Source organism: Vulpes lagopus, chromosome 6 (assembly GCF_018345385.1).
Source record: "Vulpes lagopus strain Blue_001 chromosome 6, ASM1834538v1, whole genome shotgun sequence".
NCBI classification, from domain to species: Eukaryota; Metazoa; Chordata; class Mammalia; order Carnivora; family Canidae; genus Vulpes; species Vulpes lagopus.
Window position 1 is genome coordinate 80,978,803 of NC_054829.1, and position 22,895 is coordinate 81,001,697.

The 22,895-nt window shown below is 35.6% G+C and overlaps 1 protein-coding gene across 4 annotated transcripts in view; it reads right to left on the bottom strand.

Moving 5' to 3' along the window:
* The window catches only part of PRKG2 (protein kinase cGMP-dependent 2), a 102,486-nt gene that overhangs the window by 45,478 nt on the left and 34,113 nt on the right, over positions 1–22,895 (bottom strand). For all 4 annotated transcript variants that reach the window (XM_041759733.1, XM_041759732.1, XM_041759736.1 and 1 more), the window contains 6 exons: positions 21,469–21,635; positions 17,203–17,316; positions 15,663–15,768; positions 12,338–12,401; positions 5,035–5,112; positions 3,309–3,403 (listed from right to left, as the gene is read on the bottom strand). In XM_041759733.1, coding sequence (XP_041615667.1) covers positions 3,309–3,403; positions 5,035–5,112; positions 12,338–12,401; positions 15,663–15,768; positions 17,203–17,316; positions 21,469–21,635 — 624 coding nt within the window. The remainder of the gene's footprint in view (positions 1–3,308; positions 3,404–5,034; positions 5,113–12,337; positions 12,402–15,662; positions 15,769–17,202; positions 17,317–21,468; positions 21,636–22,895) is intronic.

Genomic DNA, 22,895 nt, shown 5'->3' on the forward strand with positions numbered 1-22,895 from the left:
GTTATGTACACAGGAATTGAGAGAAGAAGATAACTGTATGGGGACCGGAGAGGAATCAGTGACTGTGACTTATGTATGAGATGTCCTTCTGTGCTTTGTATCAGCCAAAATAAAATTCCTCTCCTATGATCAAATGGGAATTGCTAATTAAAAAGCAGCCAAACCTGAAATTAACTGAGCAAAGAAATCTACTGGAAAAAACATTCAGGTAATTAACATATAATAAATCACCAATCAAGAATAAAGCCCAAAGAAAGTGTTCTTAGTGTCATATCAACCAATAATTTAAATAAACACTAAAAAACTTTAATTTCATAAAGCCTAAGATGTACATTTTCCACTAAAATCTCTGAAATCAGAGTATGTCCCACAATTGATGATGAATCATAGTGCAATTAATAGCATTGTCTTTCTTTTTTTTTTTTTTTTTTTTTTTTTTTTTTTTTTTATTGATGATACTCACAGAGAGAGAGAGAGAGAGAGAGAGAGGCAGAGACACAGGCTGAGGAAGAAGCAGGCTCCATGCACCGGGAGCCTGATGTGGGATTAGATCCCGGGTCTCCAGGATCGCGCCCTGGGCCAAAGGCAGGCGCCAAACCGTTGCGCCACCCAGGGATCCCAATAGCATAGTCTTTCTTTCTCAAGGGTACATAATATAATGGCGGTACACCTCACAATGGATAGCTTAGATACAATGAATTATGGCATATGATCTAATGATGGCAAATTTAATTATCTAATGAATACCAACAGGCCAAGCATTGGGTAAAGTGTTTCTATAGAGACCTTTACTTATATTAGTTTCCTCCCTCTATTAGTTACAAACTAAAGACATTGAAAAGTAGTACACGCCTTATGGTACCCAGTGCTGTGAGGTTCACTTAAGGTAACTTGGAGGAACAGGCCTGTTGAGACTGCTCTCAGCAATTTCATCTAAAATGGCATAGGGCAGCCCGGGTGGCTCAGCAGTTTAGTGCCACCTTAAGCCCAGGGCGTGATCCTGGAGTCCTGGAATCGAGTCCCACATCAGGCTCCCTGCATGGAGCCTGCTTCTCCCTCTGCCTGTGTCTCTGCCTCTCTCTCTCTCTCCTCTCTGTGTTTCTCATGAATAAATAAATAAATAAATAAATAATCTTAAAAAAAGAAAAACAGCATCACACAAAATATATATAGTTCCTTGCTCTTCCCTTAGTGGTGGGATAGGAAAATCTTGGTGACCCATTTCTCATTCCAAAGAAGTCCTTCATCCACACAGCTGACATCCAGAGTCCTTCTGATACAACCCATAGTTGCTCTCAAATTTACAGGGTCTTTGCTAAATGACATCAGTGAAAACATTCCAGATTGATGAGGTTTTGAGCTGGGAGCTGGGTACTCAACTTGTATGTCTGTAGACATCTATATGTAGATATAGATATACATATACACATACATATGCATATACATATGATCTTAGATATGAGCCAATTTGATTTGTGAGTTCAGAAAAAGAAAAGGTATGGCATCCCTTTCACTTGTCAGTGTCAAGACTGACTAGGAATATTTTCTGCAAACACTTTATAAATATTAGGTGTTTATAAACACACATATGTTTCTTTCATAATGATGGTGTAAGTGCCACGGATTTATTTTTGCACATAAAATGCTTCAAGAACTCCTGGGACTATTTAATGTCAAGTCTTAGAAATACACAGAATATAAAGAATATGGAGTCACTGTCAGAGATCCTAAAAAGTGACAGCAAAGAAATGTACAAAAACGTAAAAGTATTTGCATTCAATGCTCCTTTTCCTTGATTTTAGCTTTATGCTTCCAAAAGCCTGAGGAGTTTGGTATCTTTATTAAATATAAATTCCCATGTTTCTCATGGGAAAACACTGTAATTGGCTAGCTGTGACATATAGCATGAATTATTTCAGATCCAGCAAAATCAGACAGCATATTTCCTTTCAAGAGCTATTTTGACTCTATGGTGCATTTATAAAGTTCTCTGCATTTTTAAACTTTAGTTGTTTTGTTTGGAAGTCTGAGAAAAATGATCTAGTAATGTTAAGAACAAATACACCGAAGTTTTGAATAACAATATTATACAATTATACTACATGAATTTATTTATATTGTCACAAACAAAAAAATTAAAAAGGACAATTTCCCTGTTATTGAAACAAAGTTAATTATGAGCCAGAAGATGAGAAATAAAATTTTCACTTGTCTTTAAATTCTATTTTTAAATTGTTTACAAGATCACTATAATTTAACTTACTAAGTTCAAACAGTTTTTACTTTAAAAATAAGAGCTTTTTTTAGTTTGTAAATAATCAAATTTGTCTTCCAGTGATTCACGAACACCTTTTCTTTGCTCTATACTTAATATTATCATCACATACAAATCAGCAGAACTGGGACTTTATGATAAAAATTAAAAGGAAGAAAATGAACAGAAATAATGCTCATTTCTATAAGCATAGATTTGAAAATAAAAGCCATTTAGTAATAACATAAAGTTTAAGTGATGTCTTAACTAATTTCAAGAAGTCATTTAAAAATATGTGTAACTCCAAAATAAGTATTGCTCAAAACTCCAATCTTTTATAAAGTTATTTATATTTTTAAAAGTGTGTTTTTTAGAGTTGAGGTTGCTTTCTGAGTTCCAGGAAGTGTCTCTTGACACATTTGATTGATCTTTATAAATATCTCTTCCATCAGTTAGATCAAGAGTAGATAAACTCATATCTCAAAAGACGTAAGATTCAGGTAGAAGTTTCATATACACTATTTTGAGTTGTTTCTAAAACTTGCAAAATGACCTGGTAAAAATTCTTAAGAAGCTATTGCTTTTGGCATAATGATTTTAAAGCATACAAAATATGTAAAGTCATTATTTGATAATTTTTTGAGAAGGGGAAAATGGCAATATTTTAAACTTTGGAAATATAAAAACTTGTCCTTAAAGGAAAATTATAATTCTCATGTATTTCAATCTCTTTCTCTGACTCTTTTCAAGTAAAGATTCTGACAGGACACAAATTTTATTTTCACTAGCAAATTTAAGCCTTCCCCATTTCTTCTCTGTACAAAATCAGTCCACTTATTTCATGCATAAACACAAAATTTTTAGCATTCAGTTTAGAACTTTTGTTTAATTCCTGAATATTTGCTGACATTAGTTTGGTAGTTCAATTTGACATCTCTAAATAAGTAGTTGCACACGCAAAGCAATCAATTTTAGTGTATGTGCTGCCGAAGCGAGCACCACGTAAAGCAATCAAAGACTTATTTAAGTATGGGACAGAAATTCATGGATTTACCTGATAAGAGCTTTTTCTCCGAAGTATTCTCCTTTCTGCAGTGTTTTTATCACTTGTGGTTGATCATGGCCCTCTGTGCTCTGGGTGACTTTTACCTAAAGGATGTTAAACATTTAAAAAGAGAGGGGAAACAAGAAAAAAAATGAGAATCTGAACACATATCCATTCAACCAGACCTTCCAGACCTTTATAAATTTGACTAAAATAAGGAAATAGCCAAGCCTTAGCTTTAACTTTCAGTAGTTAGGACAATCTTACTACCGTCATCTCATTTGGAGGGACTGCCAAATCCTGTGATTTAACACGACCAAGTGACTCCCTGTGTGTAAGAGGAAGATTCTTCATTCAAATAACTCCTCTGAAAGTTAAAAAAATTTTTATGTGAATCTAGTGATTCCTTTATAGGGCTATTCAAAGCAAATAATAATGGTCCTGCAGGAACTTCTATTTTTTTCAAAAAGCCAGAGTATTGACAGATTAATCAGGAATAAGGCTAAGTGTCAGAGTTCTGAATTGTGTCCATGATTAACTTGTTGAATCCTGCTACCCTCTAAAATTGGATGGAAAATGTGGATACAGAGAAGGGTGATAACTTTCATAGGTATCTCAGTGTGATCCATGGCCCAGGTGAGTTTAAGAACTCCCATGGCAGGACCAAATAAAAACTTTAATATTCCTTGTTTGTAGCTAGAATTGCGCCAATTCAACATGATCACAAGGGTTGCTTCATGTTGATTAGAAATTCTGAATAGCACTATGGAAATCACAATGAATTAAAATTTTTAAAAAACATTAAGTGCAATTTGTTTTTCAGTCAGAATGCTTTCAAAGCATGGAGTCCAGGTTGGGGAGAAATAATAAAAAGTGTTTTTGAGTGTTGAGTTTCTGAGGTTTGAAATTATCATGTTAATCTTTTTTTCCTCGCTGGGTGACCAGTTCAAGGTTCAACCACAAATCAATTCACGAATAGCAGTGCTCAACTCTCTGATGACAAACTCTCCCATGGAAGAAAGCACATTTGTTAAAACATTTGTATAATCAAGATTTCACTCTGTCATTCAGTATTTCACTAATGCCTTTTATCTCTGAGGAACATCGTAGAGAGTCAACATAGGAATAACTGGTAACATGTTATCCACTCAATATTAAAGTAAAGAAAAAAATCTACGGTATATACGCTAGCCTAAAATTTTCATTAGCATCTAAATCAACTTGAGCTATAGTATATAAGTTGAAGTCTGGAGCCATATTGTTCTATAGCTTCATGCCTGGCCACTGCTGTCTTCAACTGCCGAGTTCATTCTCCCCTACCTGCTCCTGCTTATCGCATCTATCAGATGGAAAAATTTTCCAGCCCTGATCTTGGACCTGTGGGCTTCTGGAGAATCAAAGATAAAAAGGATCTTAGGAAAAAAAAAAAAAAAAGGATCTTAGAAAGAATCCAGTCACCTTATGAACAATTAAAAGAGATCCAAAGGAAGTCAAGCGACCTGCCTAGGGTCACTAAGAAGTTACTGTCTCCACTAGAACCCATCACAGGTCTTTCATCCCCCAAACCCAGTGCTCAGACCAAACCCCACAAGACTCTTCTGAGTAGAAGCTCCTTTACCTGTTTAAGGCAGAGGTTTTCCTATGGTGTAGTGCTGAGCACTAGTGTGTTTATGGCAAGCTAATGTGAACAGACTTTTTGATTAAGTACTTTAAGTAAGCTGTAATTAATACTTACCTTTCCTTTTGCTAAGATGAAGAAGGTACTTCCTTCCTCACCCTCTCTAATAATATAATCTCCTTTGTCATAGTATTCCTATTGGAATGAGAGAAAAAGAAAAGGTTAAATCCAGTAGAGATACATAAATGAAGGTATAAATGAAATAGAACTCCTCGTGTCTTTGAAATGAGCATTCCATGCCCATTCGTTATATTTGTTATTTATTGTCACTGTAATGTTCTTGAATGTTGCAGTCATAAGCTGTAGAAAAGTAAGGAGACTTTGCTTTATTACCTGCATTTATGTTTATCTTTCCCAGAGAAAATTCACCTGAAAGACCGATTTTCAAGCATGGAGACTAAAGAACATGAAGAGAAATGAGAGCAAAGCAATAATCGCTGATACACAAGTGAGCTTTCACCCAAATAATCTAAATACAAGCTGTTCAGTGAGCTGTAAGCAGTTTGAAACTGGGTTTAGAGTTTAGAAAAAGATAATCTAATAAATAGAAAATATTAGCTCCAGTGGACATCAGGAATAGTAGACTCAATTTCTAATTCCTTGAAGAGCAAAGGCTGGGAAAACTCTAAGTACATAGTAAGTAGCTCTTTCATATGGATTCTTTTCAAAGATTTATCATCATAAAAGATCAACATTAGAATTTTTCACATGTAAATTCTATTTTTCAGTGTAGGCTTATCCTTATCCACTTATTTCTTTGTTTTCCTCACATATGTGCATGTCATCAGAGAATTCTTGGGCAGGGCAAGATAATTCATCCGTTTGTCAGATCAAACAAACAATTCAGTCTCTTAGAAAACAAAAGATGGATTAAACCGGTCACCTCTATGTCACTTTAACATGGTCTCAAAGTCACAGAACTAAAATGGATCTCTTAATTATTTATATAAACAAAAATGGGCCTGTTTGATTTATTTAAAAAGGCATTTTTAAAAATATTTTTATTTATTCATGAGAGATACAGAGAGAGAGAGGCAGAGACACAGGCAGAGGGAGAAGCAGGCTCCATGCAGGGAGCCCAATGTGGGACTCCAGGTCTCCAGGATCATGCCCTGGGCTGAAGGCAGACGCTAAACTGCTGAGCCACCCAGGCTGCCCTAAAAAGGCATAATTAACAATATAATAGCTCTCTCTTTTTCTTCTAGATTCGAAAATAAAATCCAAACAAAACTACTTTTGGGTCTGCTGTATTTCAATATCCTTTTTGGTCATTTACTCCTAAAACCTATGTACATTTTTGAAATAAATATTACTCCTAATATGAATAAACATACCTTTTATTTACGTAGTCCTATGTACATTTTATAAGACATTTCAACATTTCATAGAAAGGAGCAAAACATCTTAGAGGGAAAAGTACTCTGAAGCCAAACGCATCTAGATTCAAATCCCAATTCTACTTTGAATTTCACATCCACCAACCCAAAAAGTTCAAATAAGCACATTTACCTTCAGAGATTTAGAGAAGTACATTAGTTTTCTATTGCTGCTGTAACAAATAACCACGCATTTCTTAGTGGCTTCTAACAACATCCACTTATTATCTCACAGTTTCCATGTGCCAAAGAGTCCAGGCACAGCATGGCTCACCTGGATTTTTCTGTATAAGGATCTCTCAAGACTAACTCAAAGTAACGGGCTGTGTTCCTTTCTGAAGGCTCTGAAGGAAAATCACTTTCAAGTTTAATCAGGTTGTTGGAAGAATTCAGTTTCTTGAGGTTACAGGATAAGGTCTCATTTCCATGCTGGCTGTCAGCCCCTTTGTTCCTATAGACCTCTCTTAAGTCCTTGCACAGAGCCCCCTGTGCTTCATAACCAGCAATGGCTAATCGAATTCTTCTTGGACTTGAGATCTCTCTGACTTCCACTTCTGCTGCATCTCTCTGATGCCAGCCAGAGAAAATTCTCTGCTTTTAAGGACTCATGTAATTATATTCATCCCACCCAGATAATCTGAAATAATCTCCTTATTTTGAGGTCCTGAATCTTAATTACATCTTCCCAGTCTCTTTTATCACTTAACATAACATATTCACACATTCCAGGCCCTAGGATCTGGGACATTTTGGGGGGAGTCCATTCTGCTTACCACAATAAACCAACTCATGACCATGTTTTGATGTGTGAAAAGTACCTGAAACATAGTAAATACTCAATTAATGATTGCCATGTTAAGGAGGAAGATGATAATGGTTTGCATAGCTGTTACTTAAACCTTCTGGACCTCAGTTTACTTTTCCATAGAATTAAAATGGCATGACCTACCACATCTAATGCTGAGATAATGTATCTAAAGCATCTGATAGCACATTTGATAAACACTAAGCACCTGGTACCTCTTAATTCCTCTGAAAGGGCCTGAGAGCTGGCCATCAAAGCCTTCCACAATATATCTGGCTGTTCAGCTAACTATATGCCCCAGCCTCCCTGTTAGCTATAGCATGTGATTAACTTCCTGTTAAAAGAACCTTAGCAGAAGTGATGTGTGCCACCTCTGGGCCAGGTCCATAAGTAAGCCATTTCAGGCATGTGTCTTCATAGAGAGATCTTGGGAAGGGGATCATATACCCCCTAACTTGAGTTCCTTCTGTGTAGCCACCAGGGACTATCCTCCTGGACTGTTATGTGAGCAACGGACAAACCTCTACTTTATTTGGAAAATGATATTTTGAGTTTCTTGAATCCTGGTTTGCTTACTCCAGCTCTATTCAGCCTCGTCTTAGCTTTATCACAGACTGTCGCCACACACAAGCTCAATTTCACAGTTGAGATGATCATGAGCCTCGGTGTCTGAGTAAGTGACCACACTCCATGGTTTGGCATTTTCATGATGCAGCTACTGTTCAATTCTCTTTAACTGGGACTACTGGTGTCAAGTTAGATGTCCCCATTTCAGACAGTCTGCTCTATAATGTCTCCTGTTCCCACCCCTATCTCACTCCCCACTACCCACATGGAACAGAAGAGGCATGGAGAATTTCTAAAGTGCTGGTAGGCTGTTCTTCAGCTATTATAAAGCCTCTGGTGTGCGCAGATGTGTGGCTTTAATTCCTGCCAGTCAGAGAAGCTAAGGCGAAGCTTGAAAGGGAATACTGAGAAAGAGCCTTATTGTTTCTTAAGGGGCAACCTTCCTAGTGGTATTTTTCCTAGGGATGGCTCTTTGTCACTCAAAACCATGGGAGGAAGATAAATAATACCTCCCAGTGTGTTGACAGTAACTTCATAGATCAGAAAAGGCTGTGGATGTAGGTCAGACCAAAAATATATGGTGGTAAGTACTGGCTATGATGCCAGACTGGCCAGTGTTTGTCAACTGGGGAGTGAAGCCAGTCTAGCCAGGGTGGTCTCCAACACCAAAAAGAGAAATGCAAACAGTGTGGTTATTGTCCTGTGGTTATGCTGCAAAGGGGTCCCTTATAGGACCAAGAAGCCATAGACCCTGTCCTCTGGAGCCATGATTTTCAAGCATTTTTTACTCTGACTTACAGTAAAAAATACATTTTAGGTGTACACCCACATATACATATGTGAGCATGCACACATAGAAACATTTACATAAAATTGAAATATATTTAAATCATATTTATACTTACTACTGATATTTTTTTAAATGTTCCTCTAAATTAATTTCCTGATCTACTAATGAGCTGTGACCCAGAGTCTGAAAAAGGTATTTTTAAAGAAGACATGTAGAAACCCTGAGAGTAGTTACTTAGCATATAGCAAGAGGTAAAAATAAGGAAATCAATCTCAGGGCAGACTAAGTGGTAGAGGTCAGAAGAAAACTATACACAGCACAGCAGTAGCTAAAGATGCGAAGAGTTCTTTGCTGTAAAGAAAATGCTCATTCAGTGATATCTAGAAAATGCTAAAGCCTAAATGCCTATAATAGTGTGTATAAAACCAGAAGAAAAACCCAAAGTGATGGAGAACCAAGACCAAGAAGCAAGCCTATAGCTTCGTTAGAGTCTTTAGCATGTGGCTAGAAATCTTCATCACAGGGAAGTATTGATTATACACAATCAGACCCATGATACACACACACACACACACACACACACACACATTCTGCATCATGTAACTATGTACCGAAGTTGGTTGTTTAAAAAAGTGTATACAGTTATTTGGGTTCTCACCAACAATTTTTTGTTTGCCCAAGTATGATAGTTAAAATACCTTAGATATTTTAAAGCAAGTACATCTGGATCAGGTGGACCCTTATCAACCATTCAGGTGAAATTTAGTACCTGTTGCTTATTTCCAAGGAACTAGAGCCTAGAAAATGAAAACCCACAGAAATTCCTCTCACCTGAGTGAGCCAACTATCTAGAAGTCTGTAACGAAACGTTAAAGGAGCCTGTAGGTTCCGACATGCCCTTATTTTGTAGATGACGAAACTCTACTGCCTACCATAATTAATTGACAGCTGTTACTGACAGAAGCTTGACCATAAACATTAATCTCCACACTTTGGACTAGTGAACTTTCTATGACACTCAGCTGCCCCACCTTTAGCTAACTGGTCCATAAACAGACAAAATCCACAGTTATCTCAACTTTCTTATGACTCTGGATGTAATCATTAAAATAAGAAAACCCTCTGGTTTATGCAGGTGTTAGCAGGAACTATAAGAAAGAAAATTAGATTTTTAAAAAACTACGAATATTGGAAAATCTCTGAATAAAGAGATAGACTATGGCAAACTCTAAATATAGGTTCTATTCACGACTTTAAAGTAGTGCTCTCAAACTTTAATAAGCATAAGAATCACATAAATTGTTGAAGTGGGTATTTCTGGGCCAATACCTGAAGTTTCTGATTCAGTAAATGCAAGGTAGTACCCGGGAATCCACCTTTCAAGCAGCATCACGGGTGATGTGGGTAAGGGCAATAATATTCCACGTGACCCCACCTCAGCCTACTACTACTATACCTCCAGTTTCATGAAAGATGTCATGTCAGAGTCACAGTGCAGAGGGCCACTGGATCACATATCAAAGCTCTCTAACAAAAGTAAGGTGACATTTTGATCAACCACAATCAAATCCCATGCTTCTTGTGTGAACAGAAACTCATTCCACTTTGTGCTCCTTACTGCACAATCGCCAGGTGCAGAATTCACGTTATCATTTTCATCACCATTAACACCAGCACTGCATTCGGAATCTGTATCACACATCATGATGTTCACTAGTTACCTCTTGAATGCGTTGGTACTGTTTTCTCATCAGAACACAAGTTGAGGCTTAAAGGTGATGCCTACTTCTAGAACTGAATGAGTGATTTAAGCTAAAGCAAGAAACGCTCCCGGGATACTGGAAAATCGGAGCCATTTATCTAAATGTTCAGTAGTCAAAGTCTTCACAAACACTTCAGATCAACTGCTTGGTGATGGGATATTCCGATATCCCTTCCCTGCCCCCACACAAAAATTAAAAACCTCCCAAATCAATTCCTAAACAGCATGCCAGATTCAGCCTGTTTTTTGTTTTGTTTTGTTTTTCAAAGATTATGGGACAGCTGGTCCTGGAACTCAGCAGGCGTCCTGTTATAACTCCAATGCATTAGTGATTGGCTGTTGTCAGGAGCCTGTTGATGGGTCATTAGTCCAAGCTATGCTGGTAAATTATGTGCTTTTCTTAACGCTAAATAGATCCCATTACTCCCTTGCTAATCACTTTAGCATTTGAGAATTTTTACACACTATAGGGACACATTTGTTTGCCAGGTATGAATAAAGGGACCTTTATAAATTGTGCTGCTGTCTGCAAATGCTGAGATATAATAAAGCCTTTCTAGGGTGTTTTAAAAGATGAGAACTTTCAAACTCAAATTGTGTGTTAATTAATACTGGATTTGCACCCTCATATATATATTCTGTAGCTGTTGCCTGTGGCTGCAATAAATGTCTAATTTCCCATTTATTTTTAATGATACTAAATTTTAATATTTGCTGTTAGCATGGAATTCCCCTCTGGTGAATCTACTCTATTAGTATTATATTAAAAACAGATTTCCTCAGTTAAAAAAAAATATAGGGCTACTCCAGCTTTAACACACACTCTCAGAAATTAGGATGAATTATTAATTTGTAACATCTGTGGTTGGGTTATGTTACACTGGGAAAATCCCAGGAGATGCGGGGCAAGCAGTCCTCTTGAAAATGACTTCATATCTCTATACTCTGGGGACACAAGGCCAGGCACTGTGTCATCAGGGCCTGTCCTTGATAAACTGCTGGACAGTTTCCATGAATTGTAAATGGAAACATTACTGGTGTCACTTACTCTTAAGGATAAAATGGTCAGTGATCCCTTCTCAACAGATATTAGTTTACATTGTATATTGTGATTGACAGAGGTATGAATCTGTCAACAATCAGTCTTGTAGAGATTTTTACAGCTTCCACCGAGAACAGCTTTATAAAAGCTTCAAGTCATCATGTCAGACTTGAAAGAAGTCAGACTTCTTTACTAATCCTTACCTCCTTTTACATTCTGTAAAAACCCATTCTGGTTTCAATGAAATTGACACCCCCCCCCAAAAAAAAAAATCAGAGAGAAATTATTTGCTTTGAATTTTATTCTCTGAAATCTGAAGAGGTTTTCATATAATGCATATCATTAGGATCCAAGGTACATGTTATAAAAGCTTTATTCACAAAAAGACTTGACTAGCCTTGGACTAGAACCAACCATCTGGATGATGCCTCATATGAGGGTTTTTTTTTTTTTATATGAGTTTTTGAACACATTCCAATACACTGTTTTCCCCTAGATATTAAAATAGGTAAAGTGCTCCTTAATGCAAGGGTTTTTAAATGTCTTTTCATGGTGTTGAATTTTAAAGTATGGAGCTGTTTCATAGCCTGATTCAGGGGGCTATTCCCAAAAGCTCCAATGTATCCTTCTCTACTCCATTACCTAATTAAGCATCACTGACTGCTTTATACTGGGAAAACTCTACATGGGATTGTGATGTTAACTGCAGAAAATCAAATGCCTCTCCAGTAAGGCAGATTGGTTTTATAAAATGTACTAAAAAGATTAAAGTTTGTAAATCAAATGTCACTTTACACATGCAAATCCAATTTCCTTTTATAAATTCCAGAACAGTCACCTAAACCTATCCCAGCCTCTCAGTTCCCTATGTGGTGGTCCAAGGTTTTCACAAAAAGGCTCCTGGACTCAATAGCCTAGCAACCTACCATCTTTTCCTTGTCATTCATTTACAATGCTAATAACGACTAGATTCTATGGTCTTCTAATGAAATGTATTTTTTCCTTTAAATTTTCTTACCACTTCCAAGCAGTCAATGATCTTGGTTAATTTATCTTCAGGTAAATTCTTCAGCAAGGATACACTTCAAAATTAAAAAGAAACCCTTAGTTATCTTACTGAATTAAACTATAAATATGCACCTATATGTAGTTCAAAAAAATTTTACCCACATCTAAAAAAAATATGATGCACTTTAATTTTTCCAAAGTAAACCTCCAAAATATATCACACATAAATAACTGAATTTCAAATACATTGAAATTATATAACCACATGTAATCACAGTTATGTATCATAGGCAAATAAATAAATATAGTAAGATACCATAAAGAGAAAAAAAAAATTTTGTCTGTTTGAGGGAAAAAAGCCATTTCATATTTGTTGTTGGTTTTCAGAGTGAATCACATCCAGAAATTTGTTTCCCTCCACATCTCAGTATCTCTTTTATTAATATGAGTGAGGAGCTCTGCTTCCAGAGGAGGATCAGATTTTCATCTAAATCCTTGTAATTAAGTAAAGGCTGAATCCAGGGGGGAATATAAGAATTAGCATGGAAATGATCTTTGATTATTAGTCATATGTACAGTCTCAAAATTAATGGTAACCAGGGGCATGTAACTGGAATGTTTTTACAGATAATATGCAGAGAATGAAATAGAATACTGGAAGTTATTATTTGAAAAAAAAAATCAGGGGTGCCTGGGTGGCTCAGTAGGTTAACCATCTGCCTTGGGCTCAGGTCATTTGTCCTCACATTATTGGGCTCCCTGCTCAGTGGAGAGTCTGCTTCTCCCTCTCCCTTTGACCCTCCCACTCCTGTGTTCACTCTCTCTCTCTCTCTCTCTCTCTCTCTCAAATAAATAAATGAAATCTTTTTTTAAAATCAGAAATTCCACTCAGTATGATTAGCCAGTCAAATGATTAAATTGTTTTAGAGAAATTTCTCTTTGACTTTATCCATTTTTACTCATGACTGTTCATATATTTTCTGTAAGATAAATACTTCTTTACCTACCTATCTAAAATTTGACATCTCTAAGGAAAAAATGATGCTGCTCTAAAAATACATAACTGGATCTAATTTTTGAAAAGATAGCTAGCTCTAGATGGACCCTTGCACATGTGCACAAGGAGGCACATAGCCAGGAGATGTGGATAGAATGTTCGTATCCGAATTGTTTGTAATTGCAAAACACTAGAACACACCCCACTTGGAGAACAGATAAACACACTGTAGTAGACTCAGATAAGTAAATGCTACAACAGGAGAAATGGCTAAACCAACCAGATGGATGAAACAGAAAAAAGTATTGATATTGAATAAAAAATTGAGTTACAAAAATAACACTTTTTTTTTTAAGTTCAAAAAGAGGTAAAATCATGCTATAGGCAAGGTGATAAGGAATACCAGGATGATTACTAAACTTCAGAATACCGACCGCCCCCAAGAAGAGACATGTGGGAAGCTGAGAAATGAATGGGGAGCAGCACGTGAAAACAACAATTAATGTTGCTAATGTTCTAGTTCCTACGTTGGACAGAAAGTAGCTTAATGATGCTACAATAACATTTTGTTATTATGTTTTATAGCTTACATATGCACTATATACCTTTTATACATATATTACATACTTTATAATAAAAAGATGTACATGGGAAAAGAAAGAGCTTACTGTATATTATGAAACCAAATGAAATGTCTTTCTGTAATCTACCTTTATATGAATGGAAAGGTAAAAGGTAACCAGAACTTGTCATTGATTAACATACACTCATTGTGAAAGTTCTGCTTCTGGTCCAAACTGGGATCTATAAAGTTAATGAAAAGTCTTTCCTGTAAATCTATCACCCCGGAAGATTAGTGAGGAAATTGATATGAGGAAAAAATCTTTAATCTGTTTCCCTTTCATAAAGAGATAAGGTTTATTTGGATGGCCACTGAACACAATGTTTAGGGCCCAGCAATAAGTATTTGTTAAATGAATTCATGAATGAGATAACAAAAGGAAGAAATAAGGAAGAAGGTTTATGTACTAGTAATTTCTCTGAATTCCTTCTACTAAGAACACTCTAGACTCCAACGGAACAAAATGCCACGCCTAGTGGCTCAAGTTTTATCTCACACATTCAAATGCAACTCACAAGCACCGGTAGATTTATTTATCCCTTCTTGGACAATTGCATGAGTGTAGTTCATTAGCTTTCAGTGCTGACCTGTGTTGCTCGGTTGTTGGAGTTTAGGATACCTAGACTCGGCAGACTCCACAACATGTCAGCTGAAGTGTTGGTTGGCATTTAGGTAAGGCCCTTGCTTATCACTACTGCAGTTCTTTGCCGAGAGTCTGTGTCATCTCTGGGAGGGTAAATCAGAGTCTACAGAAGAACCCTTGACACCTACATGTTCTACCGATTAACAATACATTTATTCACTATTTATTGAGTCCTTAGTATATACGAGACATTGTACAGCTCCAAAATCATTGACTTTGCAGGCTAGTTATCCAAGATAAAAATCACTATAATTAAAAAGAGCTTACAATTTATTATTATTACTATTATTATTATTATTATTATTAATCACTTACCATAGGTAACATTTCATTATAGTATGTACTACAGCTTTAGAGATTGCCAAAACTCCCACAAAGAAACGCAGAAATAGTTTAAATAAAGAACTTAGGTTCTCCAGAAAAAATCTTTTTATATTCATAACTGGCTTTTTCAGTGAGACAGGTATTTGTTTCTCTATGAATTGATGCATGCAAATTTGGGGGGATATGGAATAGCTCACAAAATGTGTTCCAAGGATCTGTGTCATCATGACAAGCATATTAACATTTCTGGCAAGTTAATTTACTACAAATAATATTAATTTGGAAAATGACGTGGCTATATAAATGAGAAAAAATGTCTCGGGTAAAGCAATTAAAGACAGTAAAATAAATTAATTTTAATCTTATTCTAACCAAGGCATTATTAGGAAGATTATCTTTTGCTACACACTTTCAAGTTACAGGATGTCTTTCAAAGTCAACTGAGCAGCCCAGGTGAACATTTTAGGATTTTTTTGTATATTTTTCTATACTATATTCAATGACTCTATCAATTCAAGGGCAAAATTAGTGAAAGGCATAAATCAGTGTGCAAGGCTAATGGAAATTAAATATAATTTTCCTACATAGTTACATTTACTGCAAGGGAATACTTTTGTTCCTGTGGTTTAGTCATGTGGAAAATGCTTAAATGAAAAAAGCTGTAATAAAATAATTATTGTGATAAACCCAACATATCTACAATAAGGCTACACCATCTTCTACTCTTTCCACCAATGGGTTATTCTTACCTTCTGAGGAAGTTTCTGTACTGTTCATCTCTAGCTTGAGCTGTCCTTCTCATTATGTTCTGGAAAACCTCTCGATCTAGTGCCCAAGTCTTAACATTGGTAAGAGCTTTAGAAAAATCAAAAAAATAATAAAATATTGTTTAGCCCCCACATTAAGAAAACATTCCAAAATGTTAATCAATAAATTTTTCATATATTCTCATAAAATGATATTTCTTGGAAAATGCATTAACATGCAAATGGAAGGAAGTAGTGACATAACTAGTGGGTAGTTTTATAAAATCATCTTTGGCTTTGAAATGAACCATGATTTGGAAGTGAGTAGCAAAAGATTTCCTTTCTAATTATGTTTTGCTTAGGATGATATCAAAATTAGTTTGCAATTCCTAATTACACACCACATCATCAGGATGTATTTCAGATTTGTGCTGTGATACAAGAGAAAACCAGCCAGCTTGTAGCTACATAAGAGTGAAGAATTCACAAGTTGATAATTGGAAGTTAAAGATCTCTGAGTGTATGAGTATGTTTTTATATCTTTTTATGTTGTTCAGACATTGTAGCTAATGAGAGCCAATATATTTTAAGGATCTCTATGGTTACTTTTGTATAAAGTGCATACAAATCATTTTCATAGAGATTATGCAAGACAGTTTTTGAGACAATTTTTTATAGGAAAGACATGGAACGCAAGAATAAAATCTAAAAAGGAAGAAGAGCAGAAGTAGCAGCTCAAAAAATCTAGATGAAATTACAATTGTAATTAAAAAAGAAACAAAGAAGTAATGAGAGCCTATAAAATAAATCAAAATCCAAAGCTTTGGTTTACTAAACTTCAGAGTGAATTAGATTTATCTTGACATTCTTGATAAAAACATAGATGCCTAGGCTCCATTGCCAAAGATTCTAATTTAGGTTTGGAATGAAGCCCCAGAATCTGCATTTTTATCAAATCCTGCAGCAATTCTGAGATGCTTAAGCCAGTCCTAAACACTGAGAAACACAGCTAATTAATTCTGCCCAAGATTACCATGAATAAAGTCAATAAAAATAGGAACCCTTAAACTAACCCCAAAAGTCACTTAAGAAAACTCTCATCAATTAATTCAATCCCTTTTGATATTTATATATCTTCCTTGGCTTCATTAATTTTTCTGGTTTATAATATGATCAGAACATCATGGAGAATGAAAAGCAAACATTCTGGATAAGCCAAACACAGATGTTTTCACAGTAAAATTAAAAAAAAAAGTGAAGTGGCAATTAAAGCAAATATTGGAATAATTCAAGAATATAAAGCCATTTTCATATTTTATACGCAGGTACCTGCATATAAAAGATTCTCTTAAAAAAAAAAGGTTCTCTTAAGTTGAATTGTTTAGATAAGCACTTTCGATATAAATCCTGTAAGCACAGCATTTCTATTAACAGCAGCCTGTGGGGCACAATGAGAGACAAAGATACTCAGCAGGCAATAATGACTGACATCTTCATAAAGACTGGGTAACAATTCAAAAGTATAGCATTTCACTCCCATTACCTTTCACGGAGGCAGTTCTTGTACAGTTGTATAAAATGGCTAGTTCCCCAAACGTAGTCCACAAAGGGATGGATGATAGTAATTTCTCCCCTTGGAATACCTCTAGTCGGCCCTCTATCAATCAGAATTAAAAAAAAAAAAAACCCACAATCAGAATCCATCTGGATTCCATAAATCACAAAAATAAGACAATCAGAAAGCATACAAAGCATAACAGCAACGTACCTTATGATTCTCATTAAAATACTGTGGTCCAGGGTGAAATCATTTACTCATTATTAGCTAATTACCTTGAAAGAAAGAGTTACCTACCCTGCCTGTTAGTGTTAGCTTTTGTTAATATTATTATCATTGTTACCAAGTTCTTCCCCTGAAGCAGTGGATGCCAAGTCTTGTATTTAAAATTCATTCTACCCCATGAAAATGTAGCACATAAAACTATTTCTCTTGTCCAAGGAACACAATAATCACTGTATGCCTTGAAAACACAGCAGAGCCATTCACATTAACAAAAGACTAATTTGTCATAACTGAGAAATACATTGGCCCTGGAGTCCGACTGCCTGGCTCTGACCAATCATTGGCTATGTAACCTTGGGGAAGTAACTTCACCATGCCTCCACTGTTGTTTAACCACTCAATCATTGAAATGAATTAGTAAATTAAAGTTGCTAAGAAAAGTGCTTGAGAAAAACAGTATCAAGAGAATTAGAAGACAAGCCATAGACTGGGAGAAAATATTTTTGCAAAAGATACATCTGATAAAAGGATGTTTTGCAAAAGATACAAAGAACTCTTACAACTCAACAAAAAGAAAACAATCATTTAAAAATGGGCCAAAGAGCTTAACAGACACTCACTAAAGAAGATGGTAAATAAACATATGAAATGATGCTCCACATCATATGTCATCAGAGAAATGCAAATTAAAGCAACAATTAAGTGACACCACACACCTAGTAGAATGACAAAAATCTGGAACACTGATAACACCAAATGTGGAGCAACAGGAACTCTCCTACATCGCTGATGGAAGCACAAAATGGGACAGTCACTTTGGAAGACAGTGTGGCAATTTCTTACAAAATTAAACATGCTCTTACCATACAATGCAGCAATTGCCTTCCTCAGTATTTCCCTAAAGGAGTTCAAAACTCAGATTCACATAAAAACCTGAACACAGATATTTATAGCAGCTTTACTTATAATTGCCAAAACTTAAAAAGCACTAAGATGTCCTTCAATGGACAAATAGATAAAATGTGGTATATCCAGACAATGGAATATTATTCAGCACTTAAAAAGAAATGAGCTATCAAGCCATGAAAAGACAGGAGGAGCCTCAAGTGCATACTACTTAGTGAAATAAGTCAATTTGAAAGGGCTACATACCCTATGATTCCAGCAATATGACATTCTGGAAAAAGGAAAACTATGGAGGGAAAAAAAGATTAGTGGTGGCCAGGGATGGGGGCTAGAGGAGATGAACAGGAGGAGCACAGAGAATTTTTAGGGCAGTGAAAATACTCTGCATGGTATTATAATATATGTCATTATACATTTGCCTAAACCCATAAAAGGTACAACACCAAAAATGAACCCTATGGTAAACTATGGACTTTGATGACATATCAATATAGATTCATCCTTGGTTAGAAAAAAAAAAAAGTACCACTCTGGTAAGTGATGTTGATAACAGTGGAAGCTACGCATGTGTGGGGACAGGGAAATATGGGAAATCTCAGTATCTCTCTCTCAATTTTGTTACAAACCTAAAACTACTCTAAAAATGTTAAGGCTTATAAAAATAAGAGTGCCTGACACTAAACTTTATCTAGGTAACAGTTGCAGGAAGGGAAAGATAGCAAGTCAGGCAAAATCCTCACAATTTTTTTGCTCTGGTGATTCCTTTCTCCTTTCCCTTTGGACAAGTAAAACTAAAACTTTACCTAACAAAAGGTCATATGCAAAAAAGACCTACATTCTTAAAGGAAGAAAAATGGTGGGGTTATTCTCTTTCCCTTGAAGAATTATTCTTCCCTTTGCCTAATTCACCGCTAGGCAGCTCTGGGTCATCTCTATTCAGCCATCCACTCACCAAATTGGATTTCAGTATCTGTGTTGTAACAGGAACTGGTCCAATGGCCAGAGAGGCAGCATGGACAAAACACAAAAGATACTTACTCTGATAGAACTTACATTATAGTAAGAAATAAACTCTGTGTTGGCTCCAAATCCTACAGATATGCAAAATTTAATAATTTCTCATTACAACTAAATTCTATACCATCGAAACCACTTAGTGGCACTGTCAAGTTGATATCATGGATCATCGTGCATTTCAAGCTTTTTTTTTTTTTTCTAAATGATTATGACTCATGGAACTTGAGCAATACTGAAGAATTATATGGAATATCAGAAGTTTAAGCTAAATACGCTTTTATTATTGACTAGTGTATTGACAAATATGCTATTATTATTATTACGTCTTATGTCATAAAGGGGAGATTTTTAATTAATTTTCTCAATCAATTAAATCAGGCAAGTCATTAACACCATAATTAATTTAAATAAGAAATTGTCCAATTTTCATTTCCATGTGAGCTGTAGCCCTGATTTCAATGACTGTATTGATGCTGGCTTCTGCTCTAACTCTTCTCTGCCCTAGCCTTCCATTAGAGTCACTGAAAAGGAACGAGATGGGCTGACATGAGTTTCTCATCCTTGTCTAACAGGTTCTAATGAAATTTGTTGAGTTAATTTTCTATCTTTTCTTGTCAGAATTTCTGATGTTACTGAAGTAGAAGTGAAATGGCCAAGAGAAAAGCTGAAAGGGGGAAATTGCTCTAGATCATCTGTCCCTAAAAACTTGAAGGCTGGTTAAATTCAGACTCTAATTCACTTCCTGGGTAGAATAATTACTTTAGAATGACTGTATAATTTTAAGGGTGTCTACAAAGATGTTTATGGCAAATAAACACCAATATTTATGAAACTAGTGTGTCTGAAGAATCAAAGTATATGAAAACAACCTTTCATACAATATAAATAGAATAACATATATTTATTAGTTTGTTTGGATATGCAACTTCTGCCCCAAACCTAAGGCCCTAAGGAAATAAGAATCCCAAAAGCAGTCTTAGATTGCTAGGAACTAACAGTATAAAATAAAAGGCTATAGCAAATCTTAGTTTACCACCCCATCTGGGTAAACCACTTTAACTTTTTTCCTAAAATCCCAAAAGTTTGGATATTCAGAATTTGACAAAGTGTTCCATAAGCATATGCCCTATTCAGATAATTTCTTGCTTCTGTATCTAAAATCATTTTTTGAGTACCACTATAAGGCATGCATTTAAGAAACCCTTTTTTGGGATGCCTGGGTGGCTTAGCAGTTTAGCGTCTGCCTTCAGCTCAGAGTGTGATCCTGGAATCCCAGGATCGAGTCCCACATCAGGCTCCCTGTATGCAGCCTGCTTCTCCCCCTGCCTATGTCTCTACCTCTCTCTGTGTCCTTCATGAATGAATAAAGTTAAATAAAATTTAAAAATTTAATTAAAAAAAGAAATCTTCTAATTTTTAAAATTTCTCCAGTGTATAAACATGTTCCTATAAGCATATATGTAGAAAACCATTTAAATGGTTTTAAAAACACCAGTATTAATCTGAAGGCATTCCACATGATTCATATATTGCTTATATGTGCCTAAATTATTTTTTGAAGTCAATCATATATAAACAAAATATTTTACAGAACCACAAAAATAACTTTTCTTTATCACACAACAACAACCTAAAAATGTCAACAGAAGCAGCAGCATTTTGAACAGAAACCCCTTTTTTGCGGTCGTTGAGTAAGTAGCACTGTGATAAATAGTATGGACTCAAGTCAGATTGCCTACATTTGCATTCTACCTCCACCACTTAGGAGCTTTGTGGCTTTTCATAAGTTGCTTAAATTCTCTGTGACAAAGTCCACGTTAGTAATATGGAGGGAACAGCACTTGCCTAACAGAGTTGGTGAGAAGATGAAATGAAATCTCTCTATTAAGTGTTCAATAGGATGCTTGGCATTTAAGAAGCATTCAGTAAATATTATCACCAGTATGATTAGATCAACAATGTTACTATTTCATGAGCTCAGTCTGTTATGTTTTGTACAAACAGAGCAACTGGTTTTGCATTTTTATAAATGTTTGCAAAAAATCATAACACAATAGGCAAAATATTTGTTATATGATAAGGAGAAAAATCTGTGAAACCCACCTGCTAGCACAAAGATATGGTTTCCTGGTTCTCCTTGCTTAATAATGTAACTCCCTTGCTGGTAGTTTCTCCCATACATGCATTCCACCATGTCTTTGATCTGCTGAGGATCCAGTCTCTTTAGAAACTGATTTTTATTAAGGGCATCTGTAATGAGCTTCTTCTCACTGGTGTAATAGAAAAGAGATGTTAAGTTACAATAATGAATACCATGTTTTGTTATTTAGATTTACTTCATTTAAATTCCTGATATTACTACCTATATATTTTTTTTTATTTAGTTTTATTTTTTTAAGATTATTTATTTATTTATTCATGAGATACACATAGAGAGAGAGAGAGGCAAAGATACAGGCAGAGGGAGAAGCAGGCTCCATGAAGGGAGCCCCATGTAGGACTCAATCCCAGGACTCCAGGATCATGCCCTGGGCTGAAGGCAGGTGCTAAACCACTGAGCCACCCAGGGATCCTCACTACATATGTATTTTTAACTCTTCCATCAAGGACAATTTTTTTTTCTAGCCCCACCAACACTGACCCTTAAAACTACCACACTTCACATGTAAAACCTTTGAAAATATTTTTGAATAGTTTTCTGTAACTGGCATTATGTCAATTTTATTATCACTCCCACCTGTCATTGCCACAAATGTAGCATCTCTCAAGATCTCTCAAGATAAATATAAATAATAACATTAGTAACATTAATGGATACATAATTTTTATATGGAAAGAAAATCTGGTTGGTTTGGTAGAAGGTATATTTAAGAAATTACAATGCAGTATTCATTTATTCATGTATTCTTGCATGCATTGGGCCTATAGTACTATCTTATTTAATCTTCACCATTATCCTGAGGGATAATTACCATTCCTACTTTACCAGTACGTAGACTACAAAGTAAGAAGCAATATAATCCCCCTAGGATTTCAATCTAAGTCTGTGAGTCTGAAGAATGTATGGTTTCCATCCTATCTATTGCCTCTTCTGAGTTAAAGAAGTCAGCTCCCTTGGGACTCGCTAGGTTTGCTCAGACACAGAGGGTGATGGTGGTAGACTGGATTCACCTAGGTTTTGATTCTTGGTATGCCTAGACTAGACACAACAGATCTTTCCAATCTCATAATCTATTCATTCCCCAAATCCAAGGCCCTCTTTGTTGGTAATCCTAAAAATATTCTGTTTTCTTTTGGAAAAGAAGTAGCTCAAAATAGTTACCCAATCTTCATTACCATAAATTTCAAATGTTTTCATTAACATACTTTATATGTAGATATCACAGAATTATTGAGCTGGCAGAGAAGTGGCCTCGTGGGCTAAAACACAATCTCTGTACAACATATTTGATTTCAGTCAAACAGTGTGATTTCTAAAAATAGGGATTTTTTTCCCCTGTATCTTTAATTCAAACTCTTTCCCATCACTA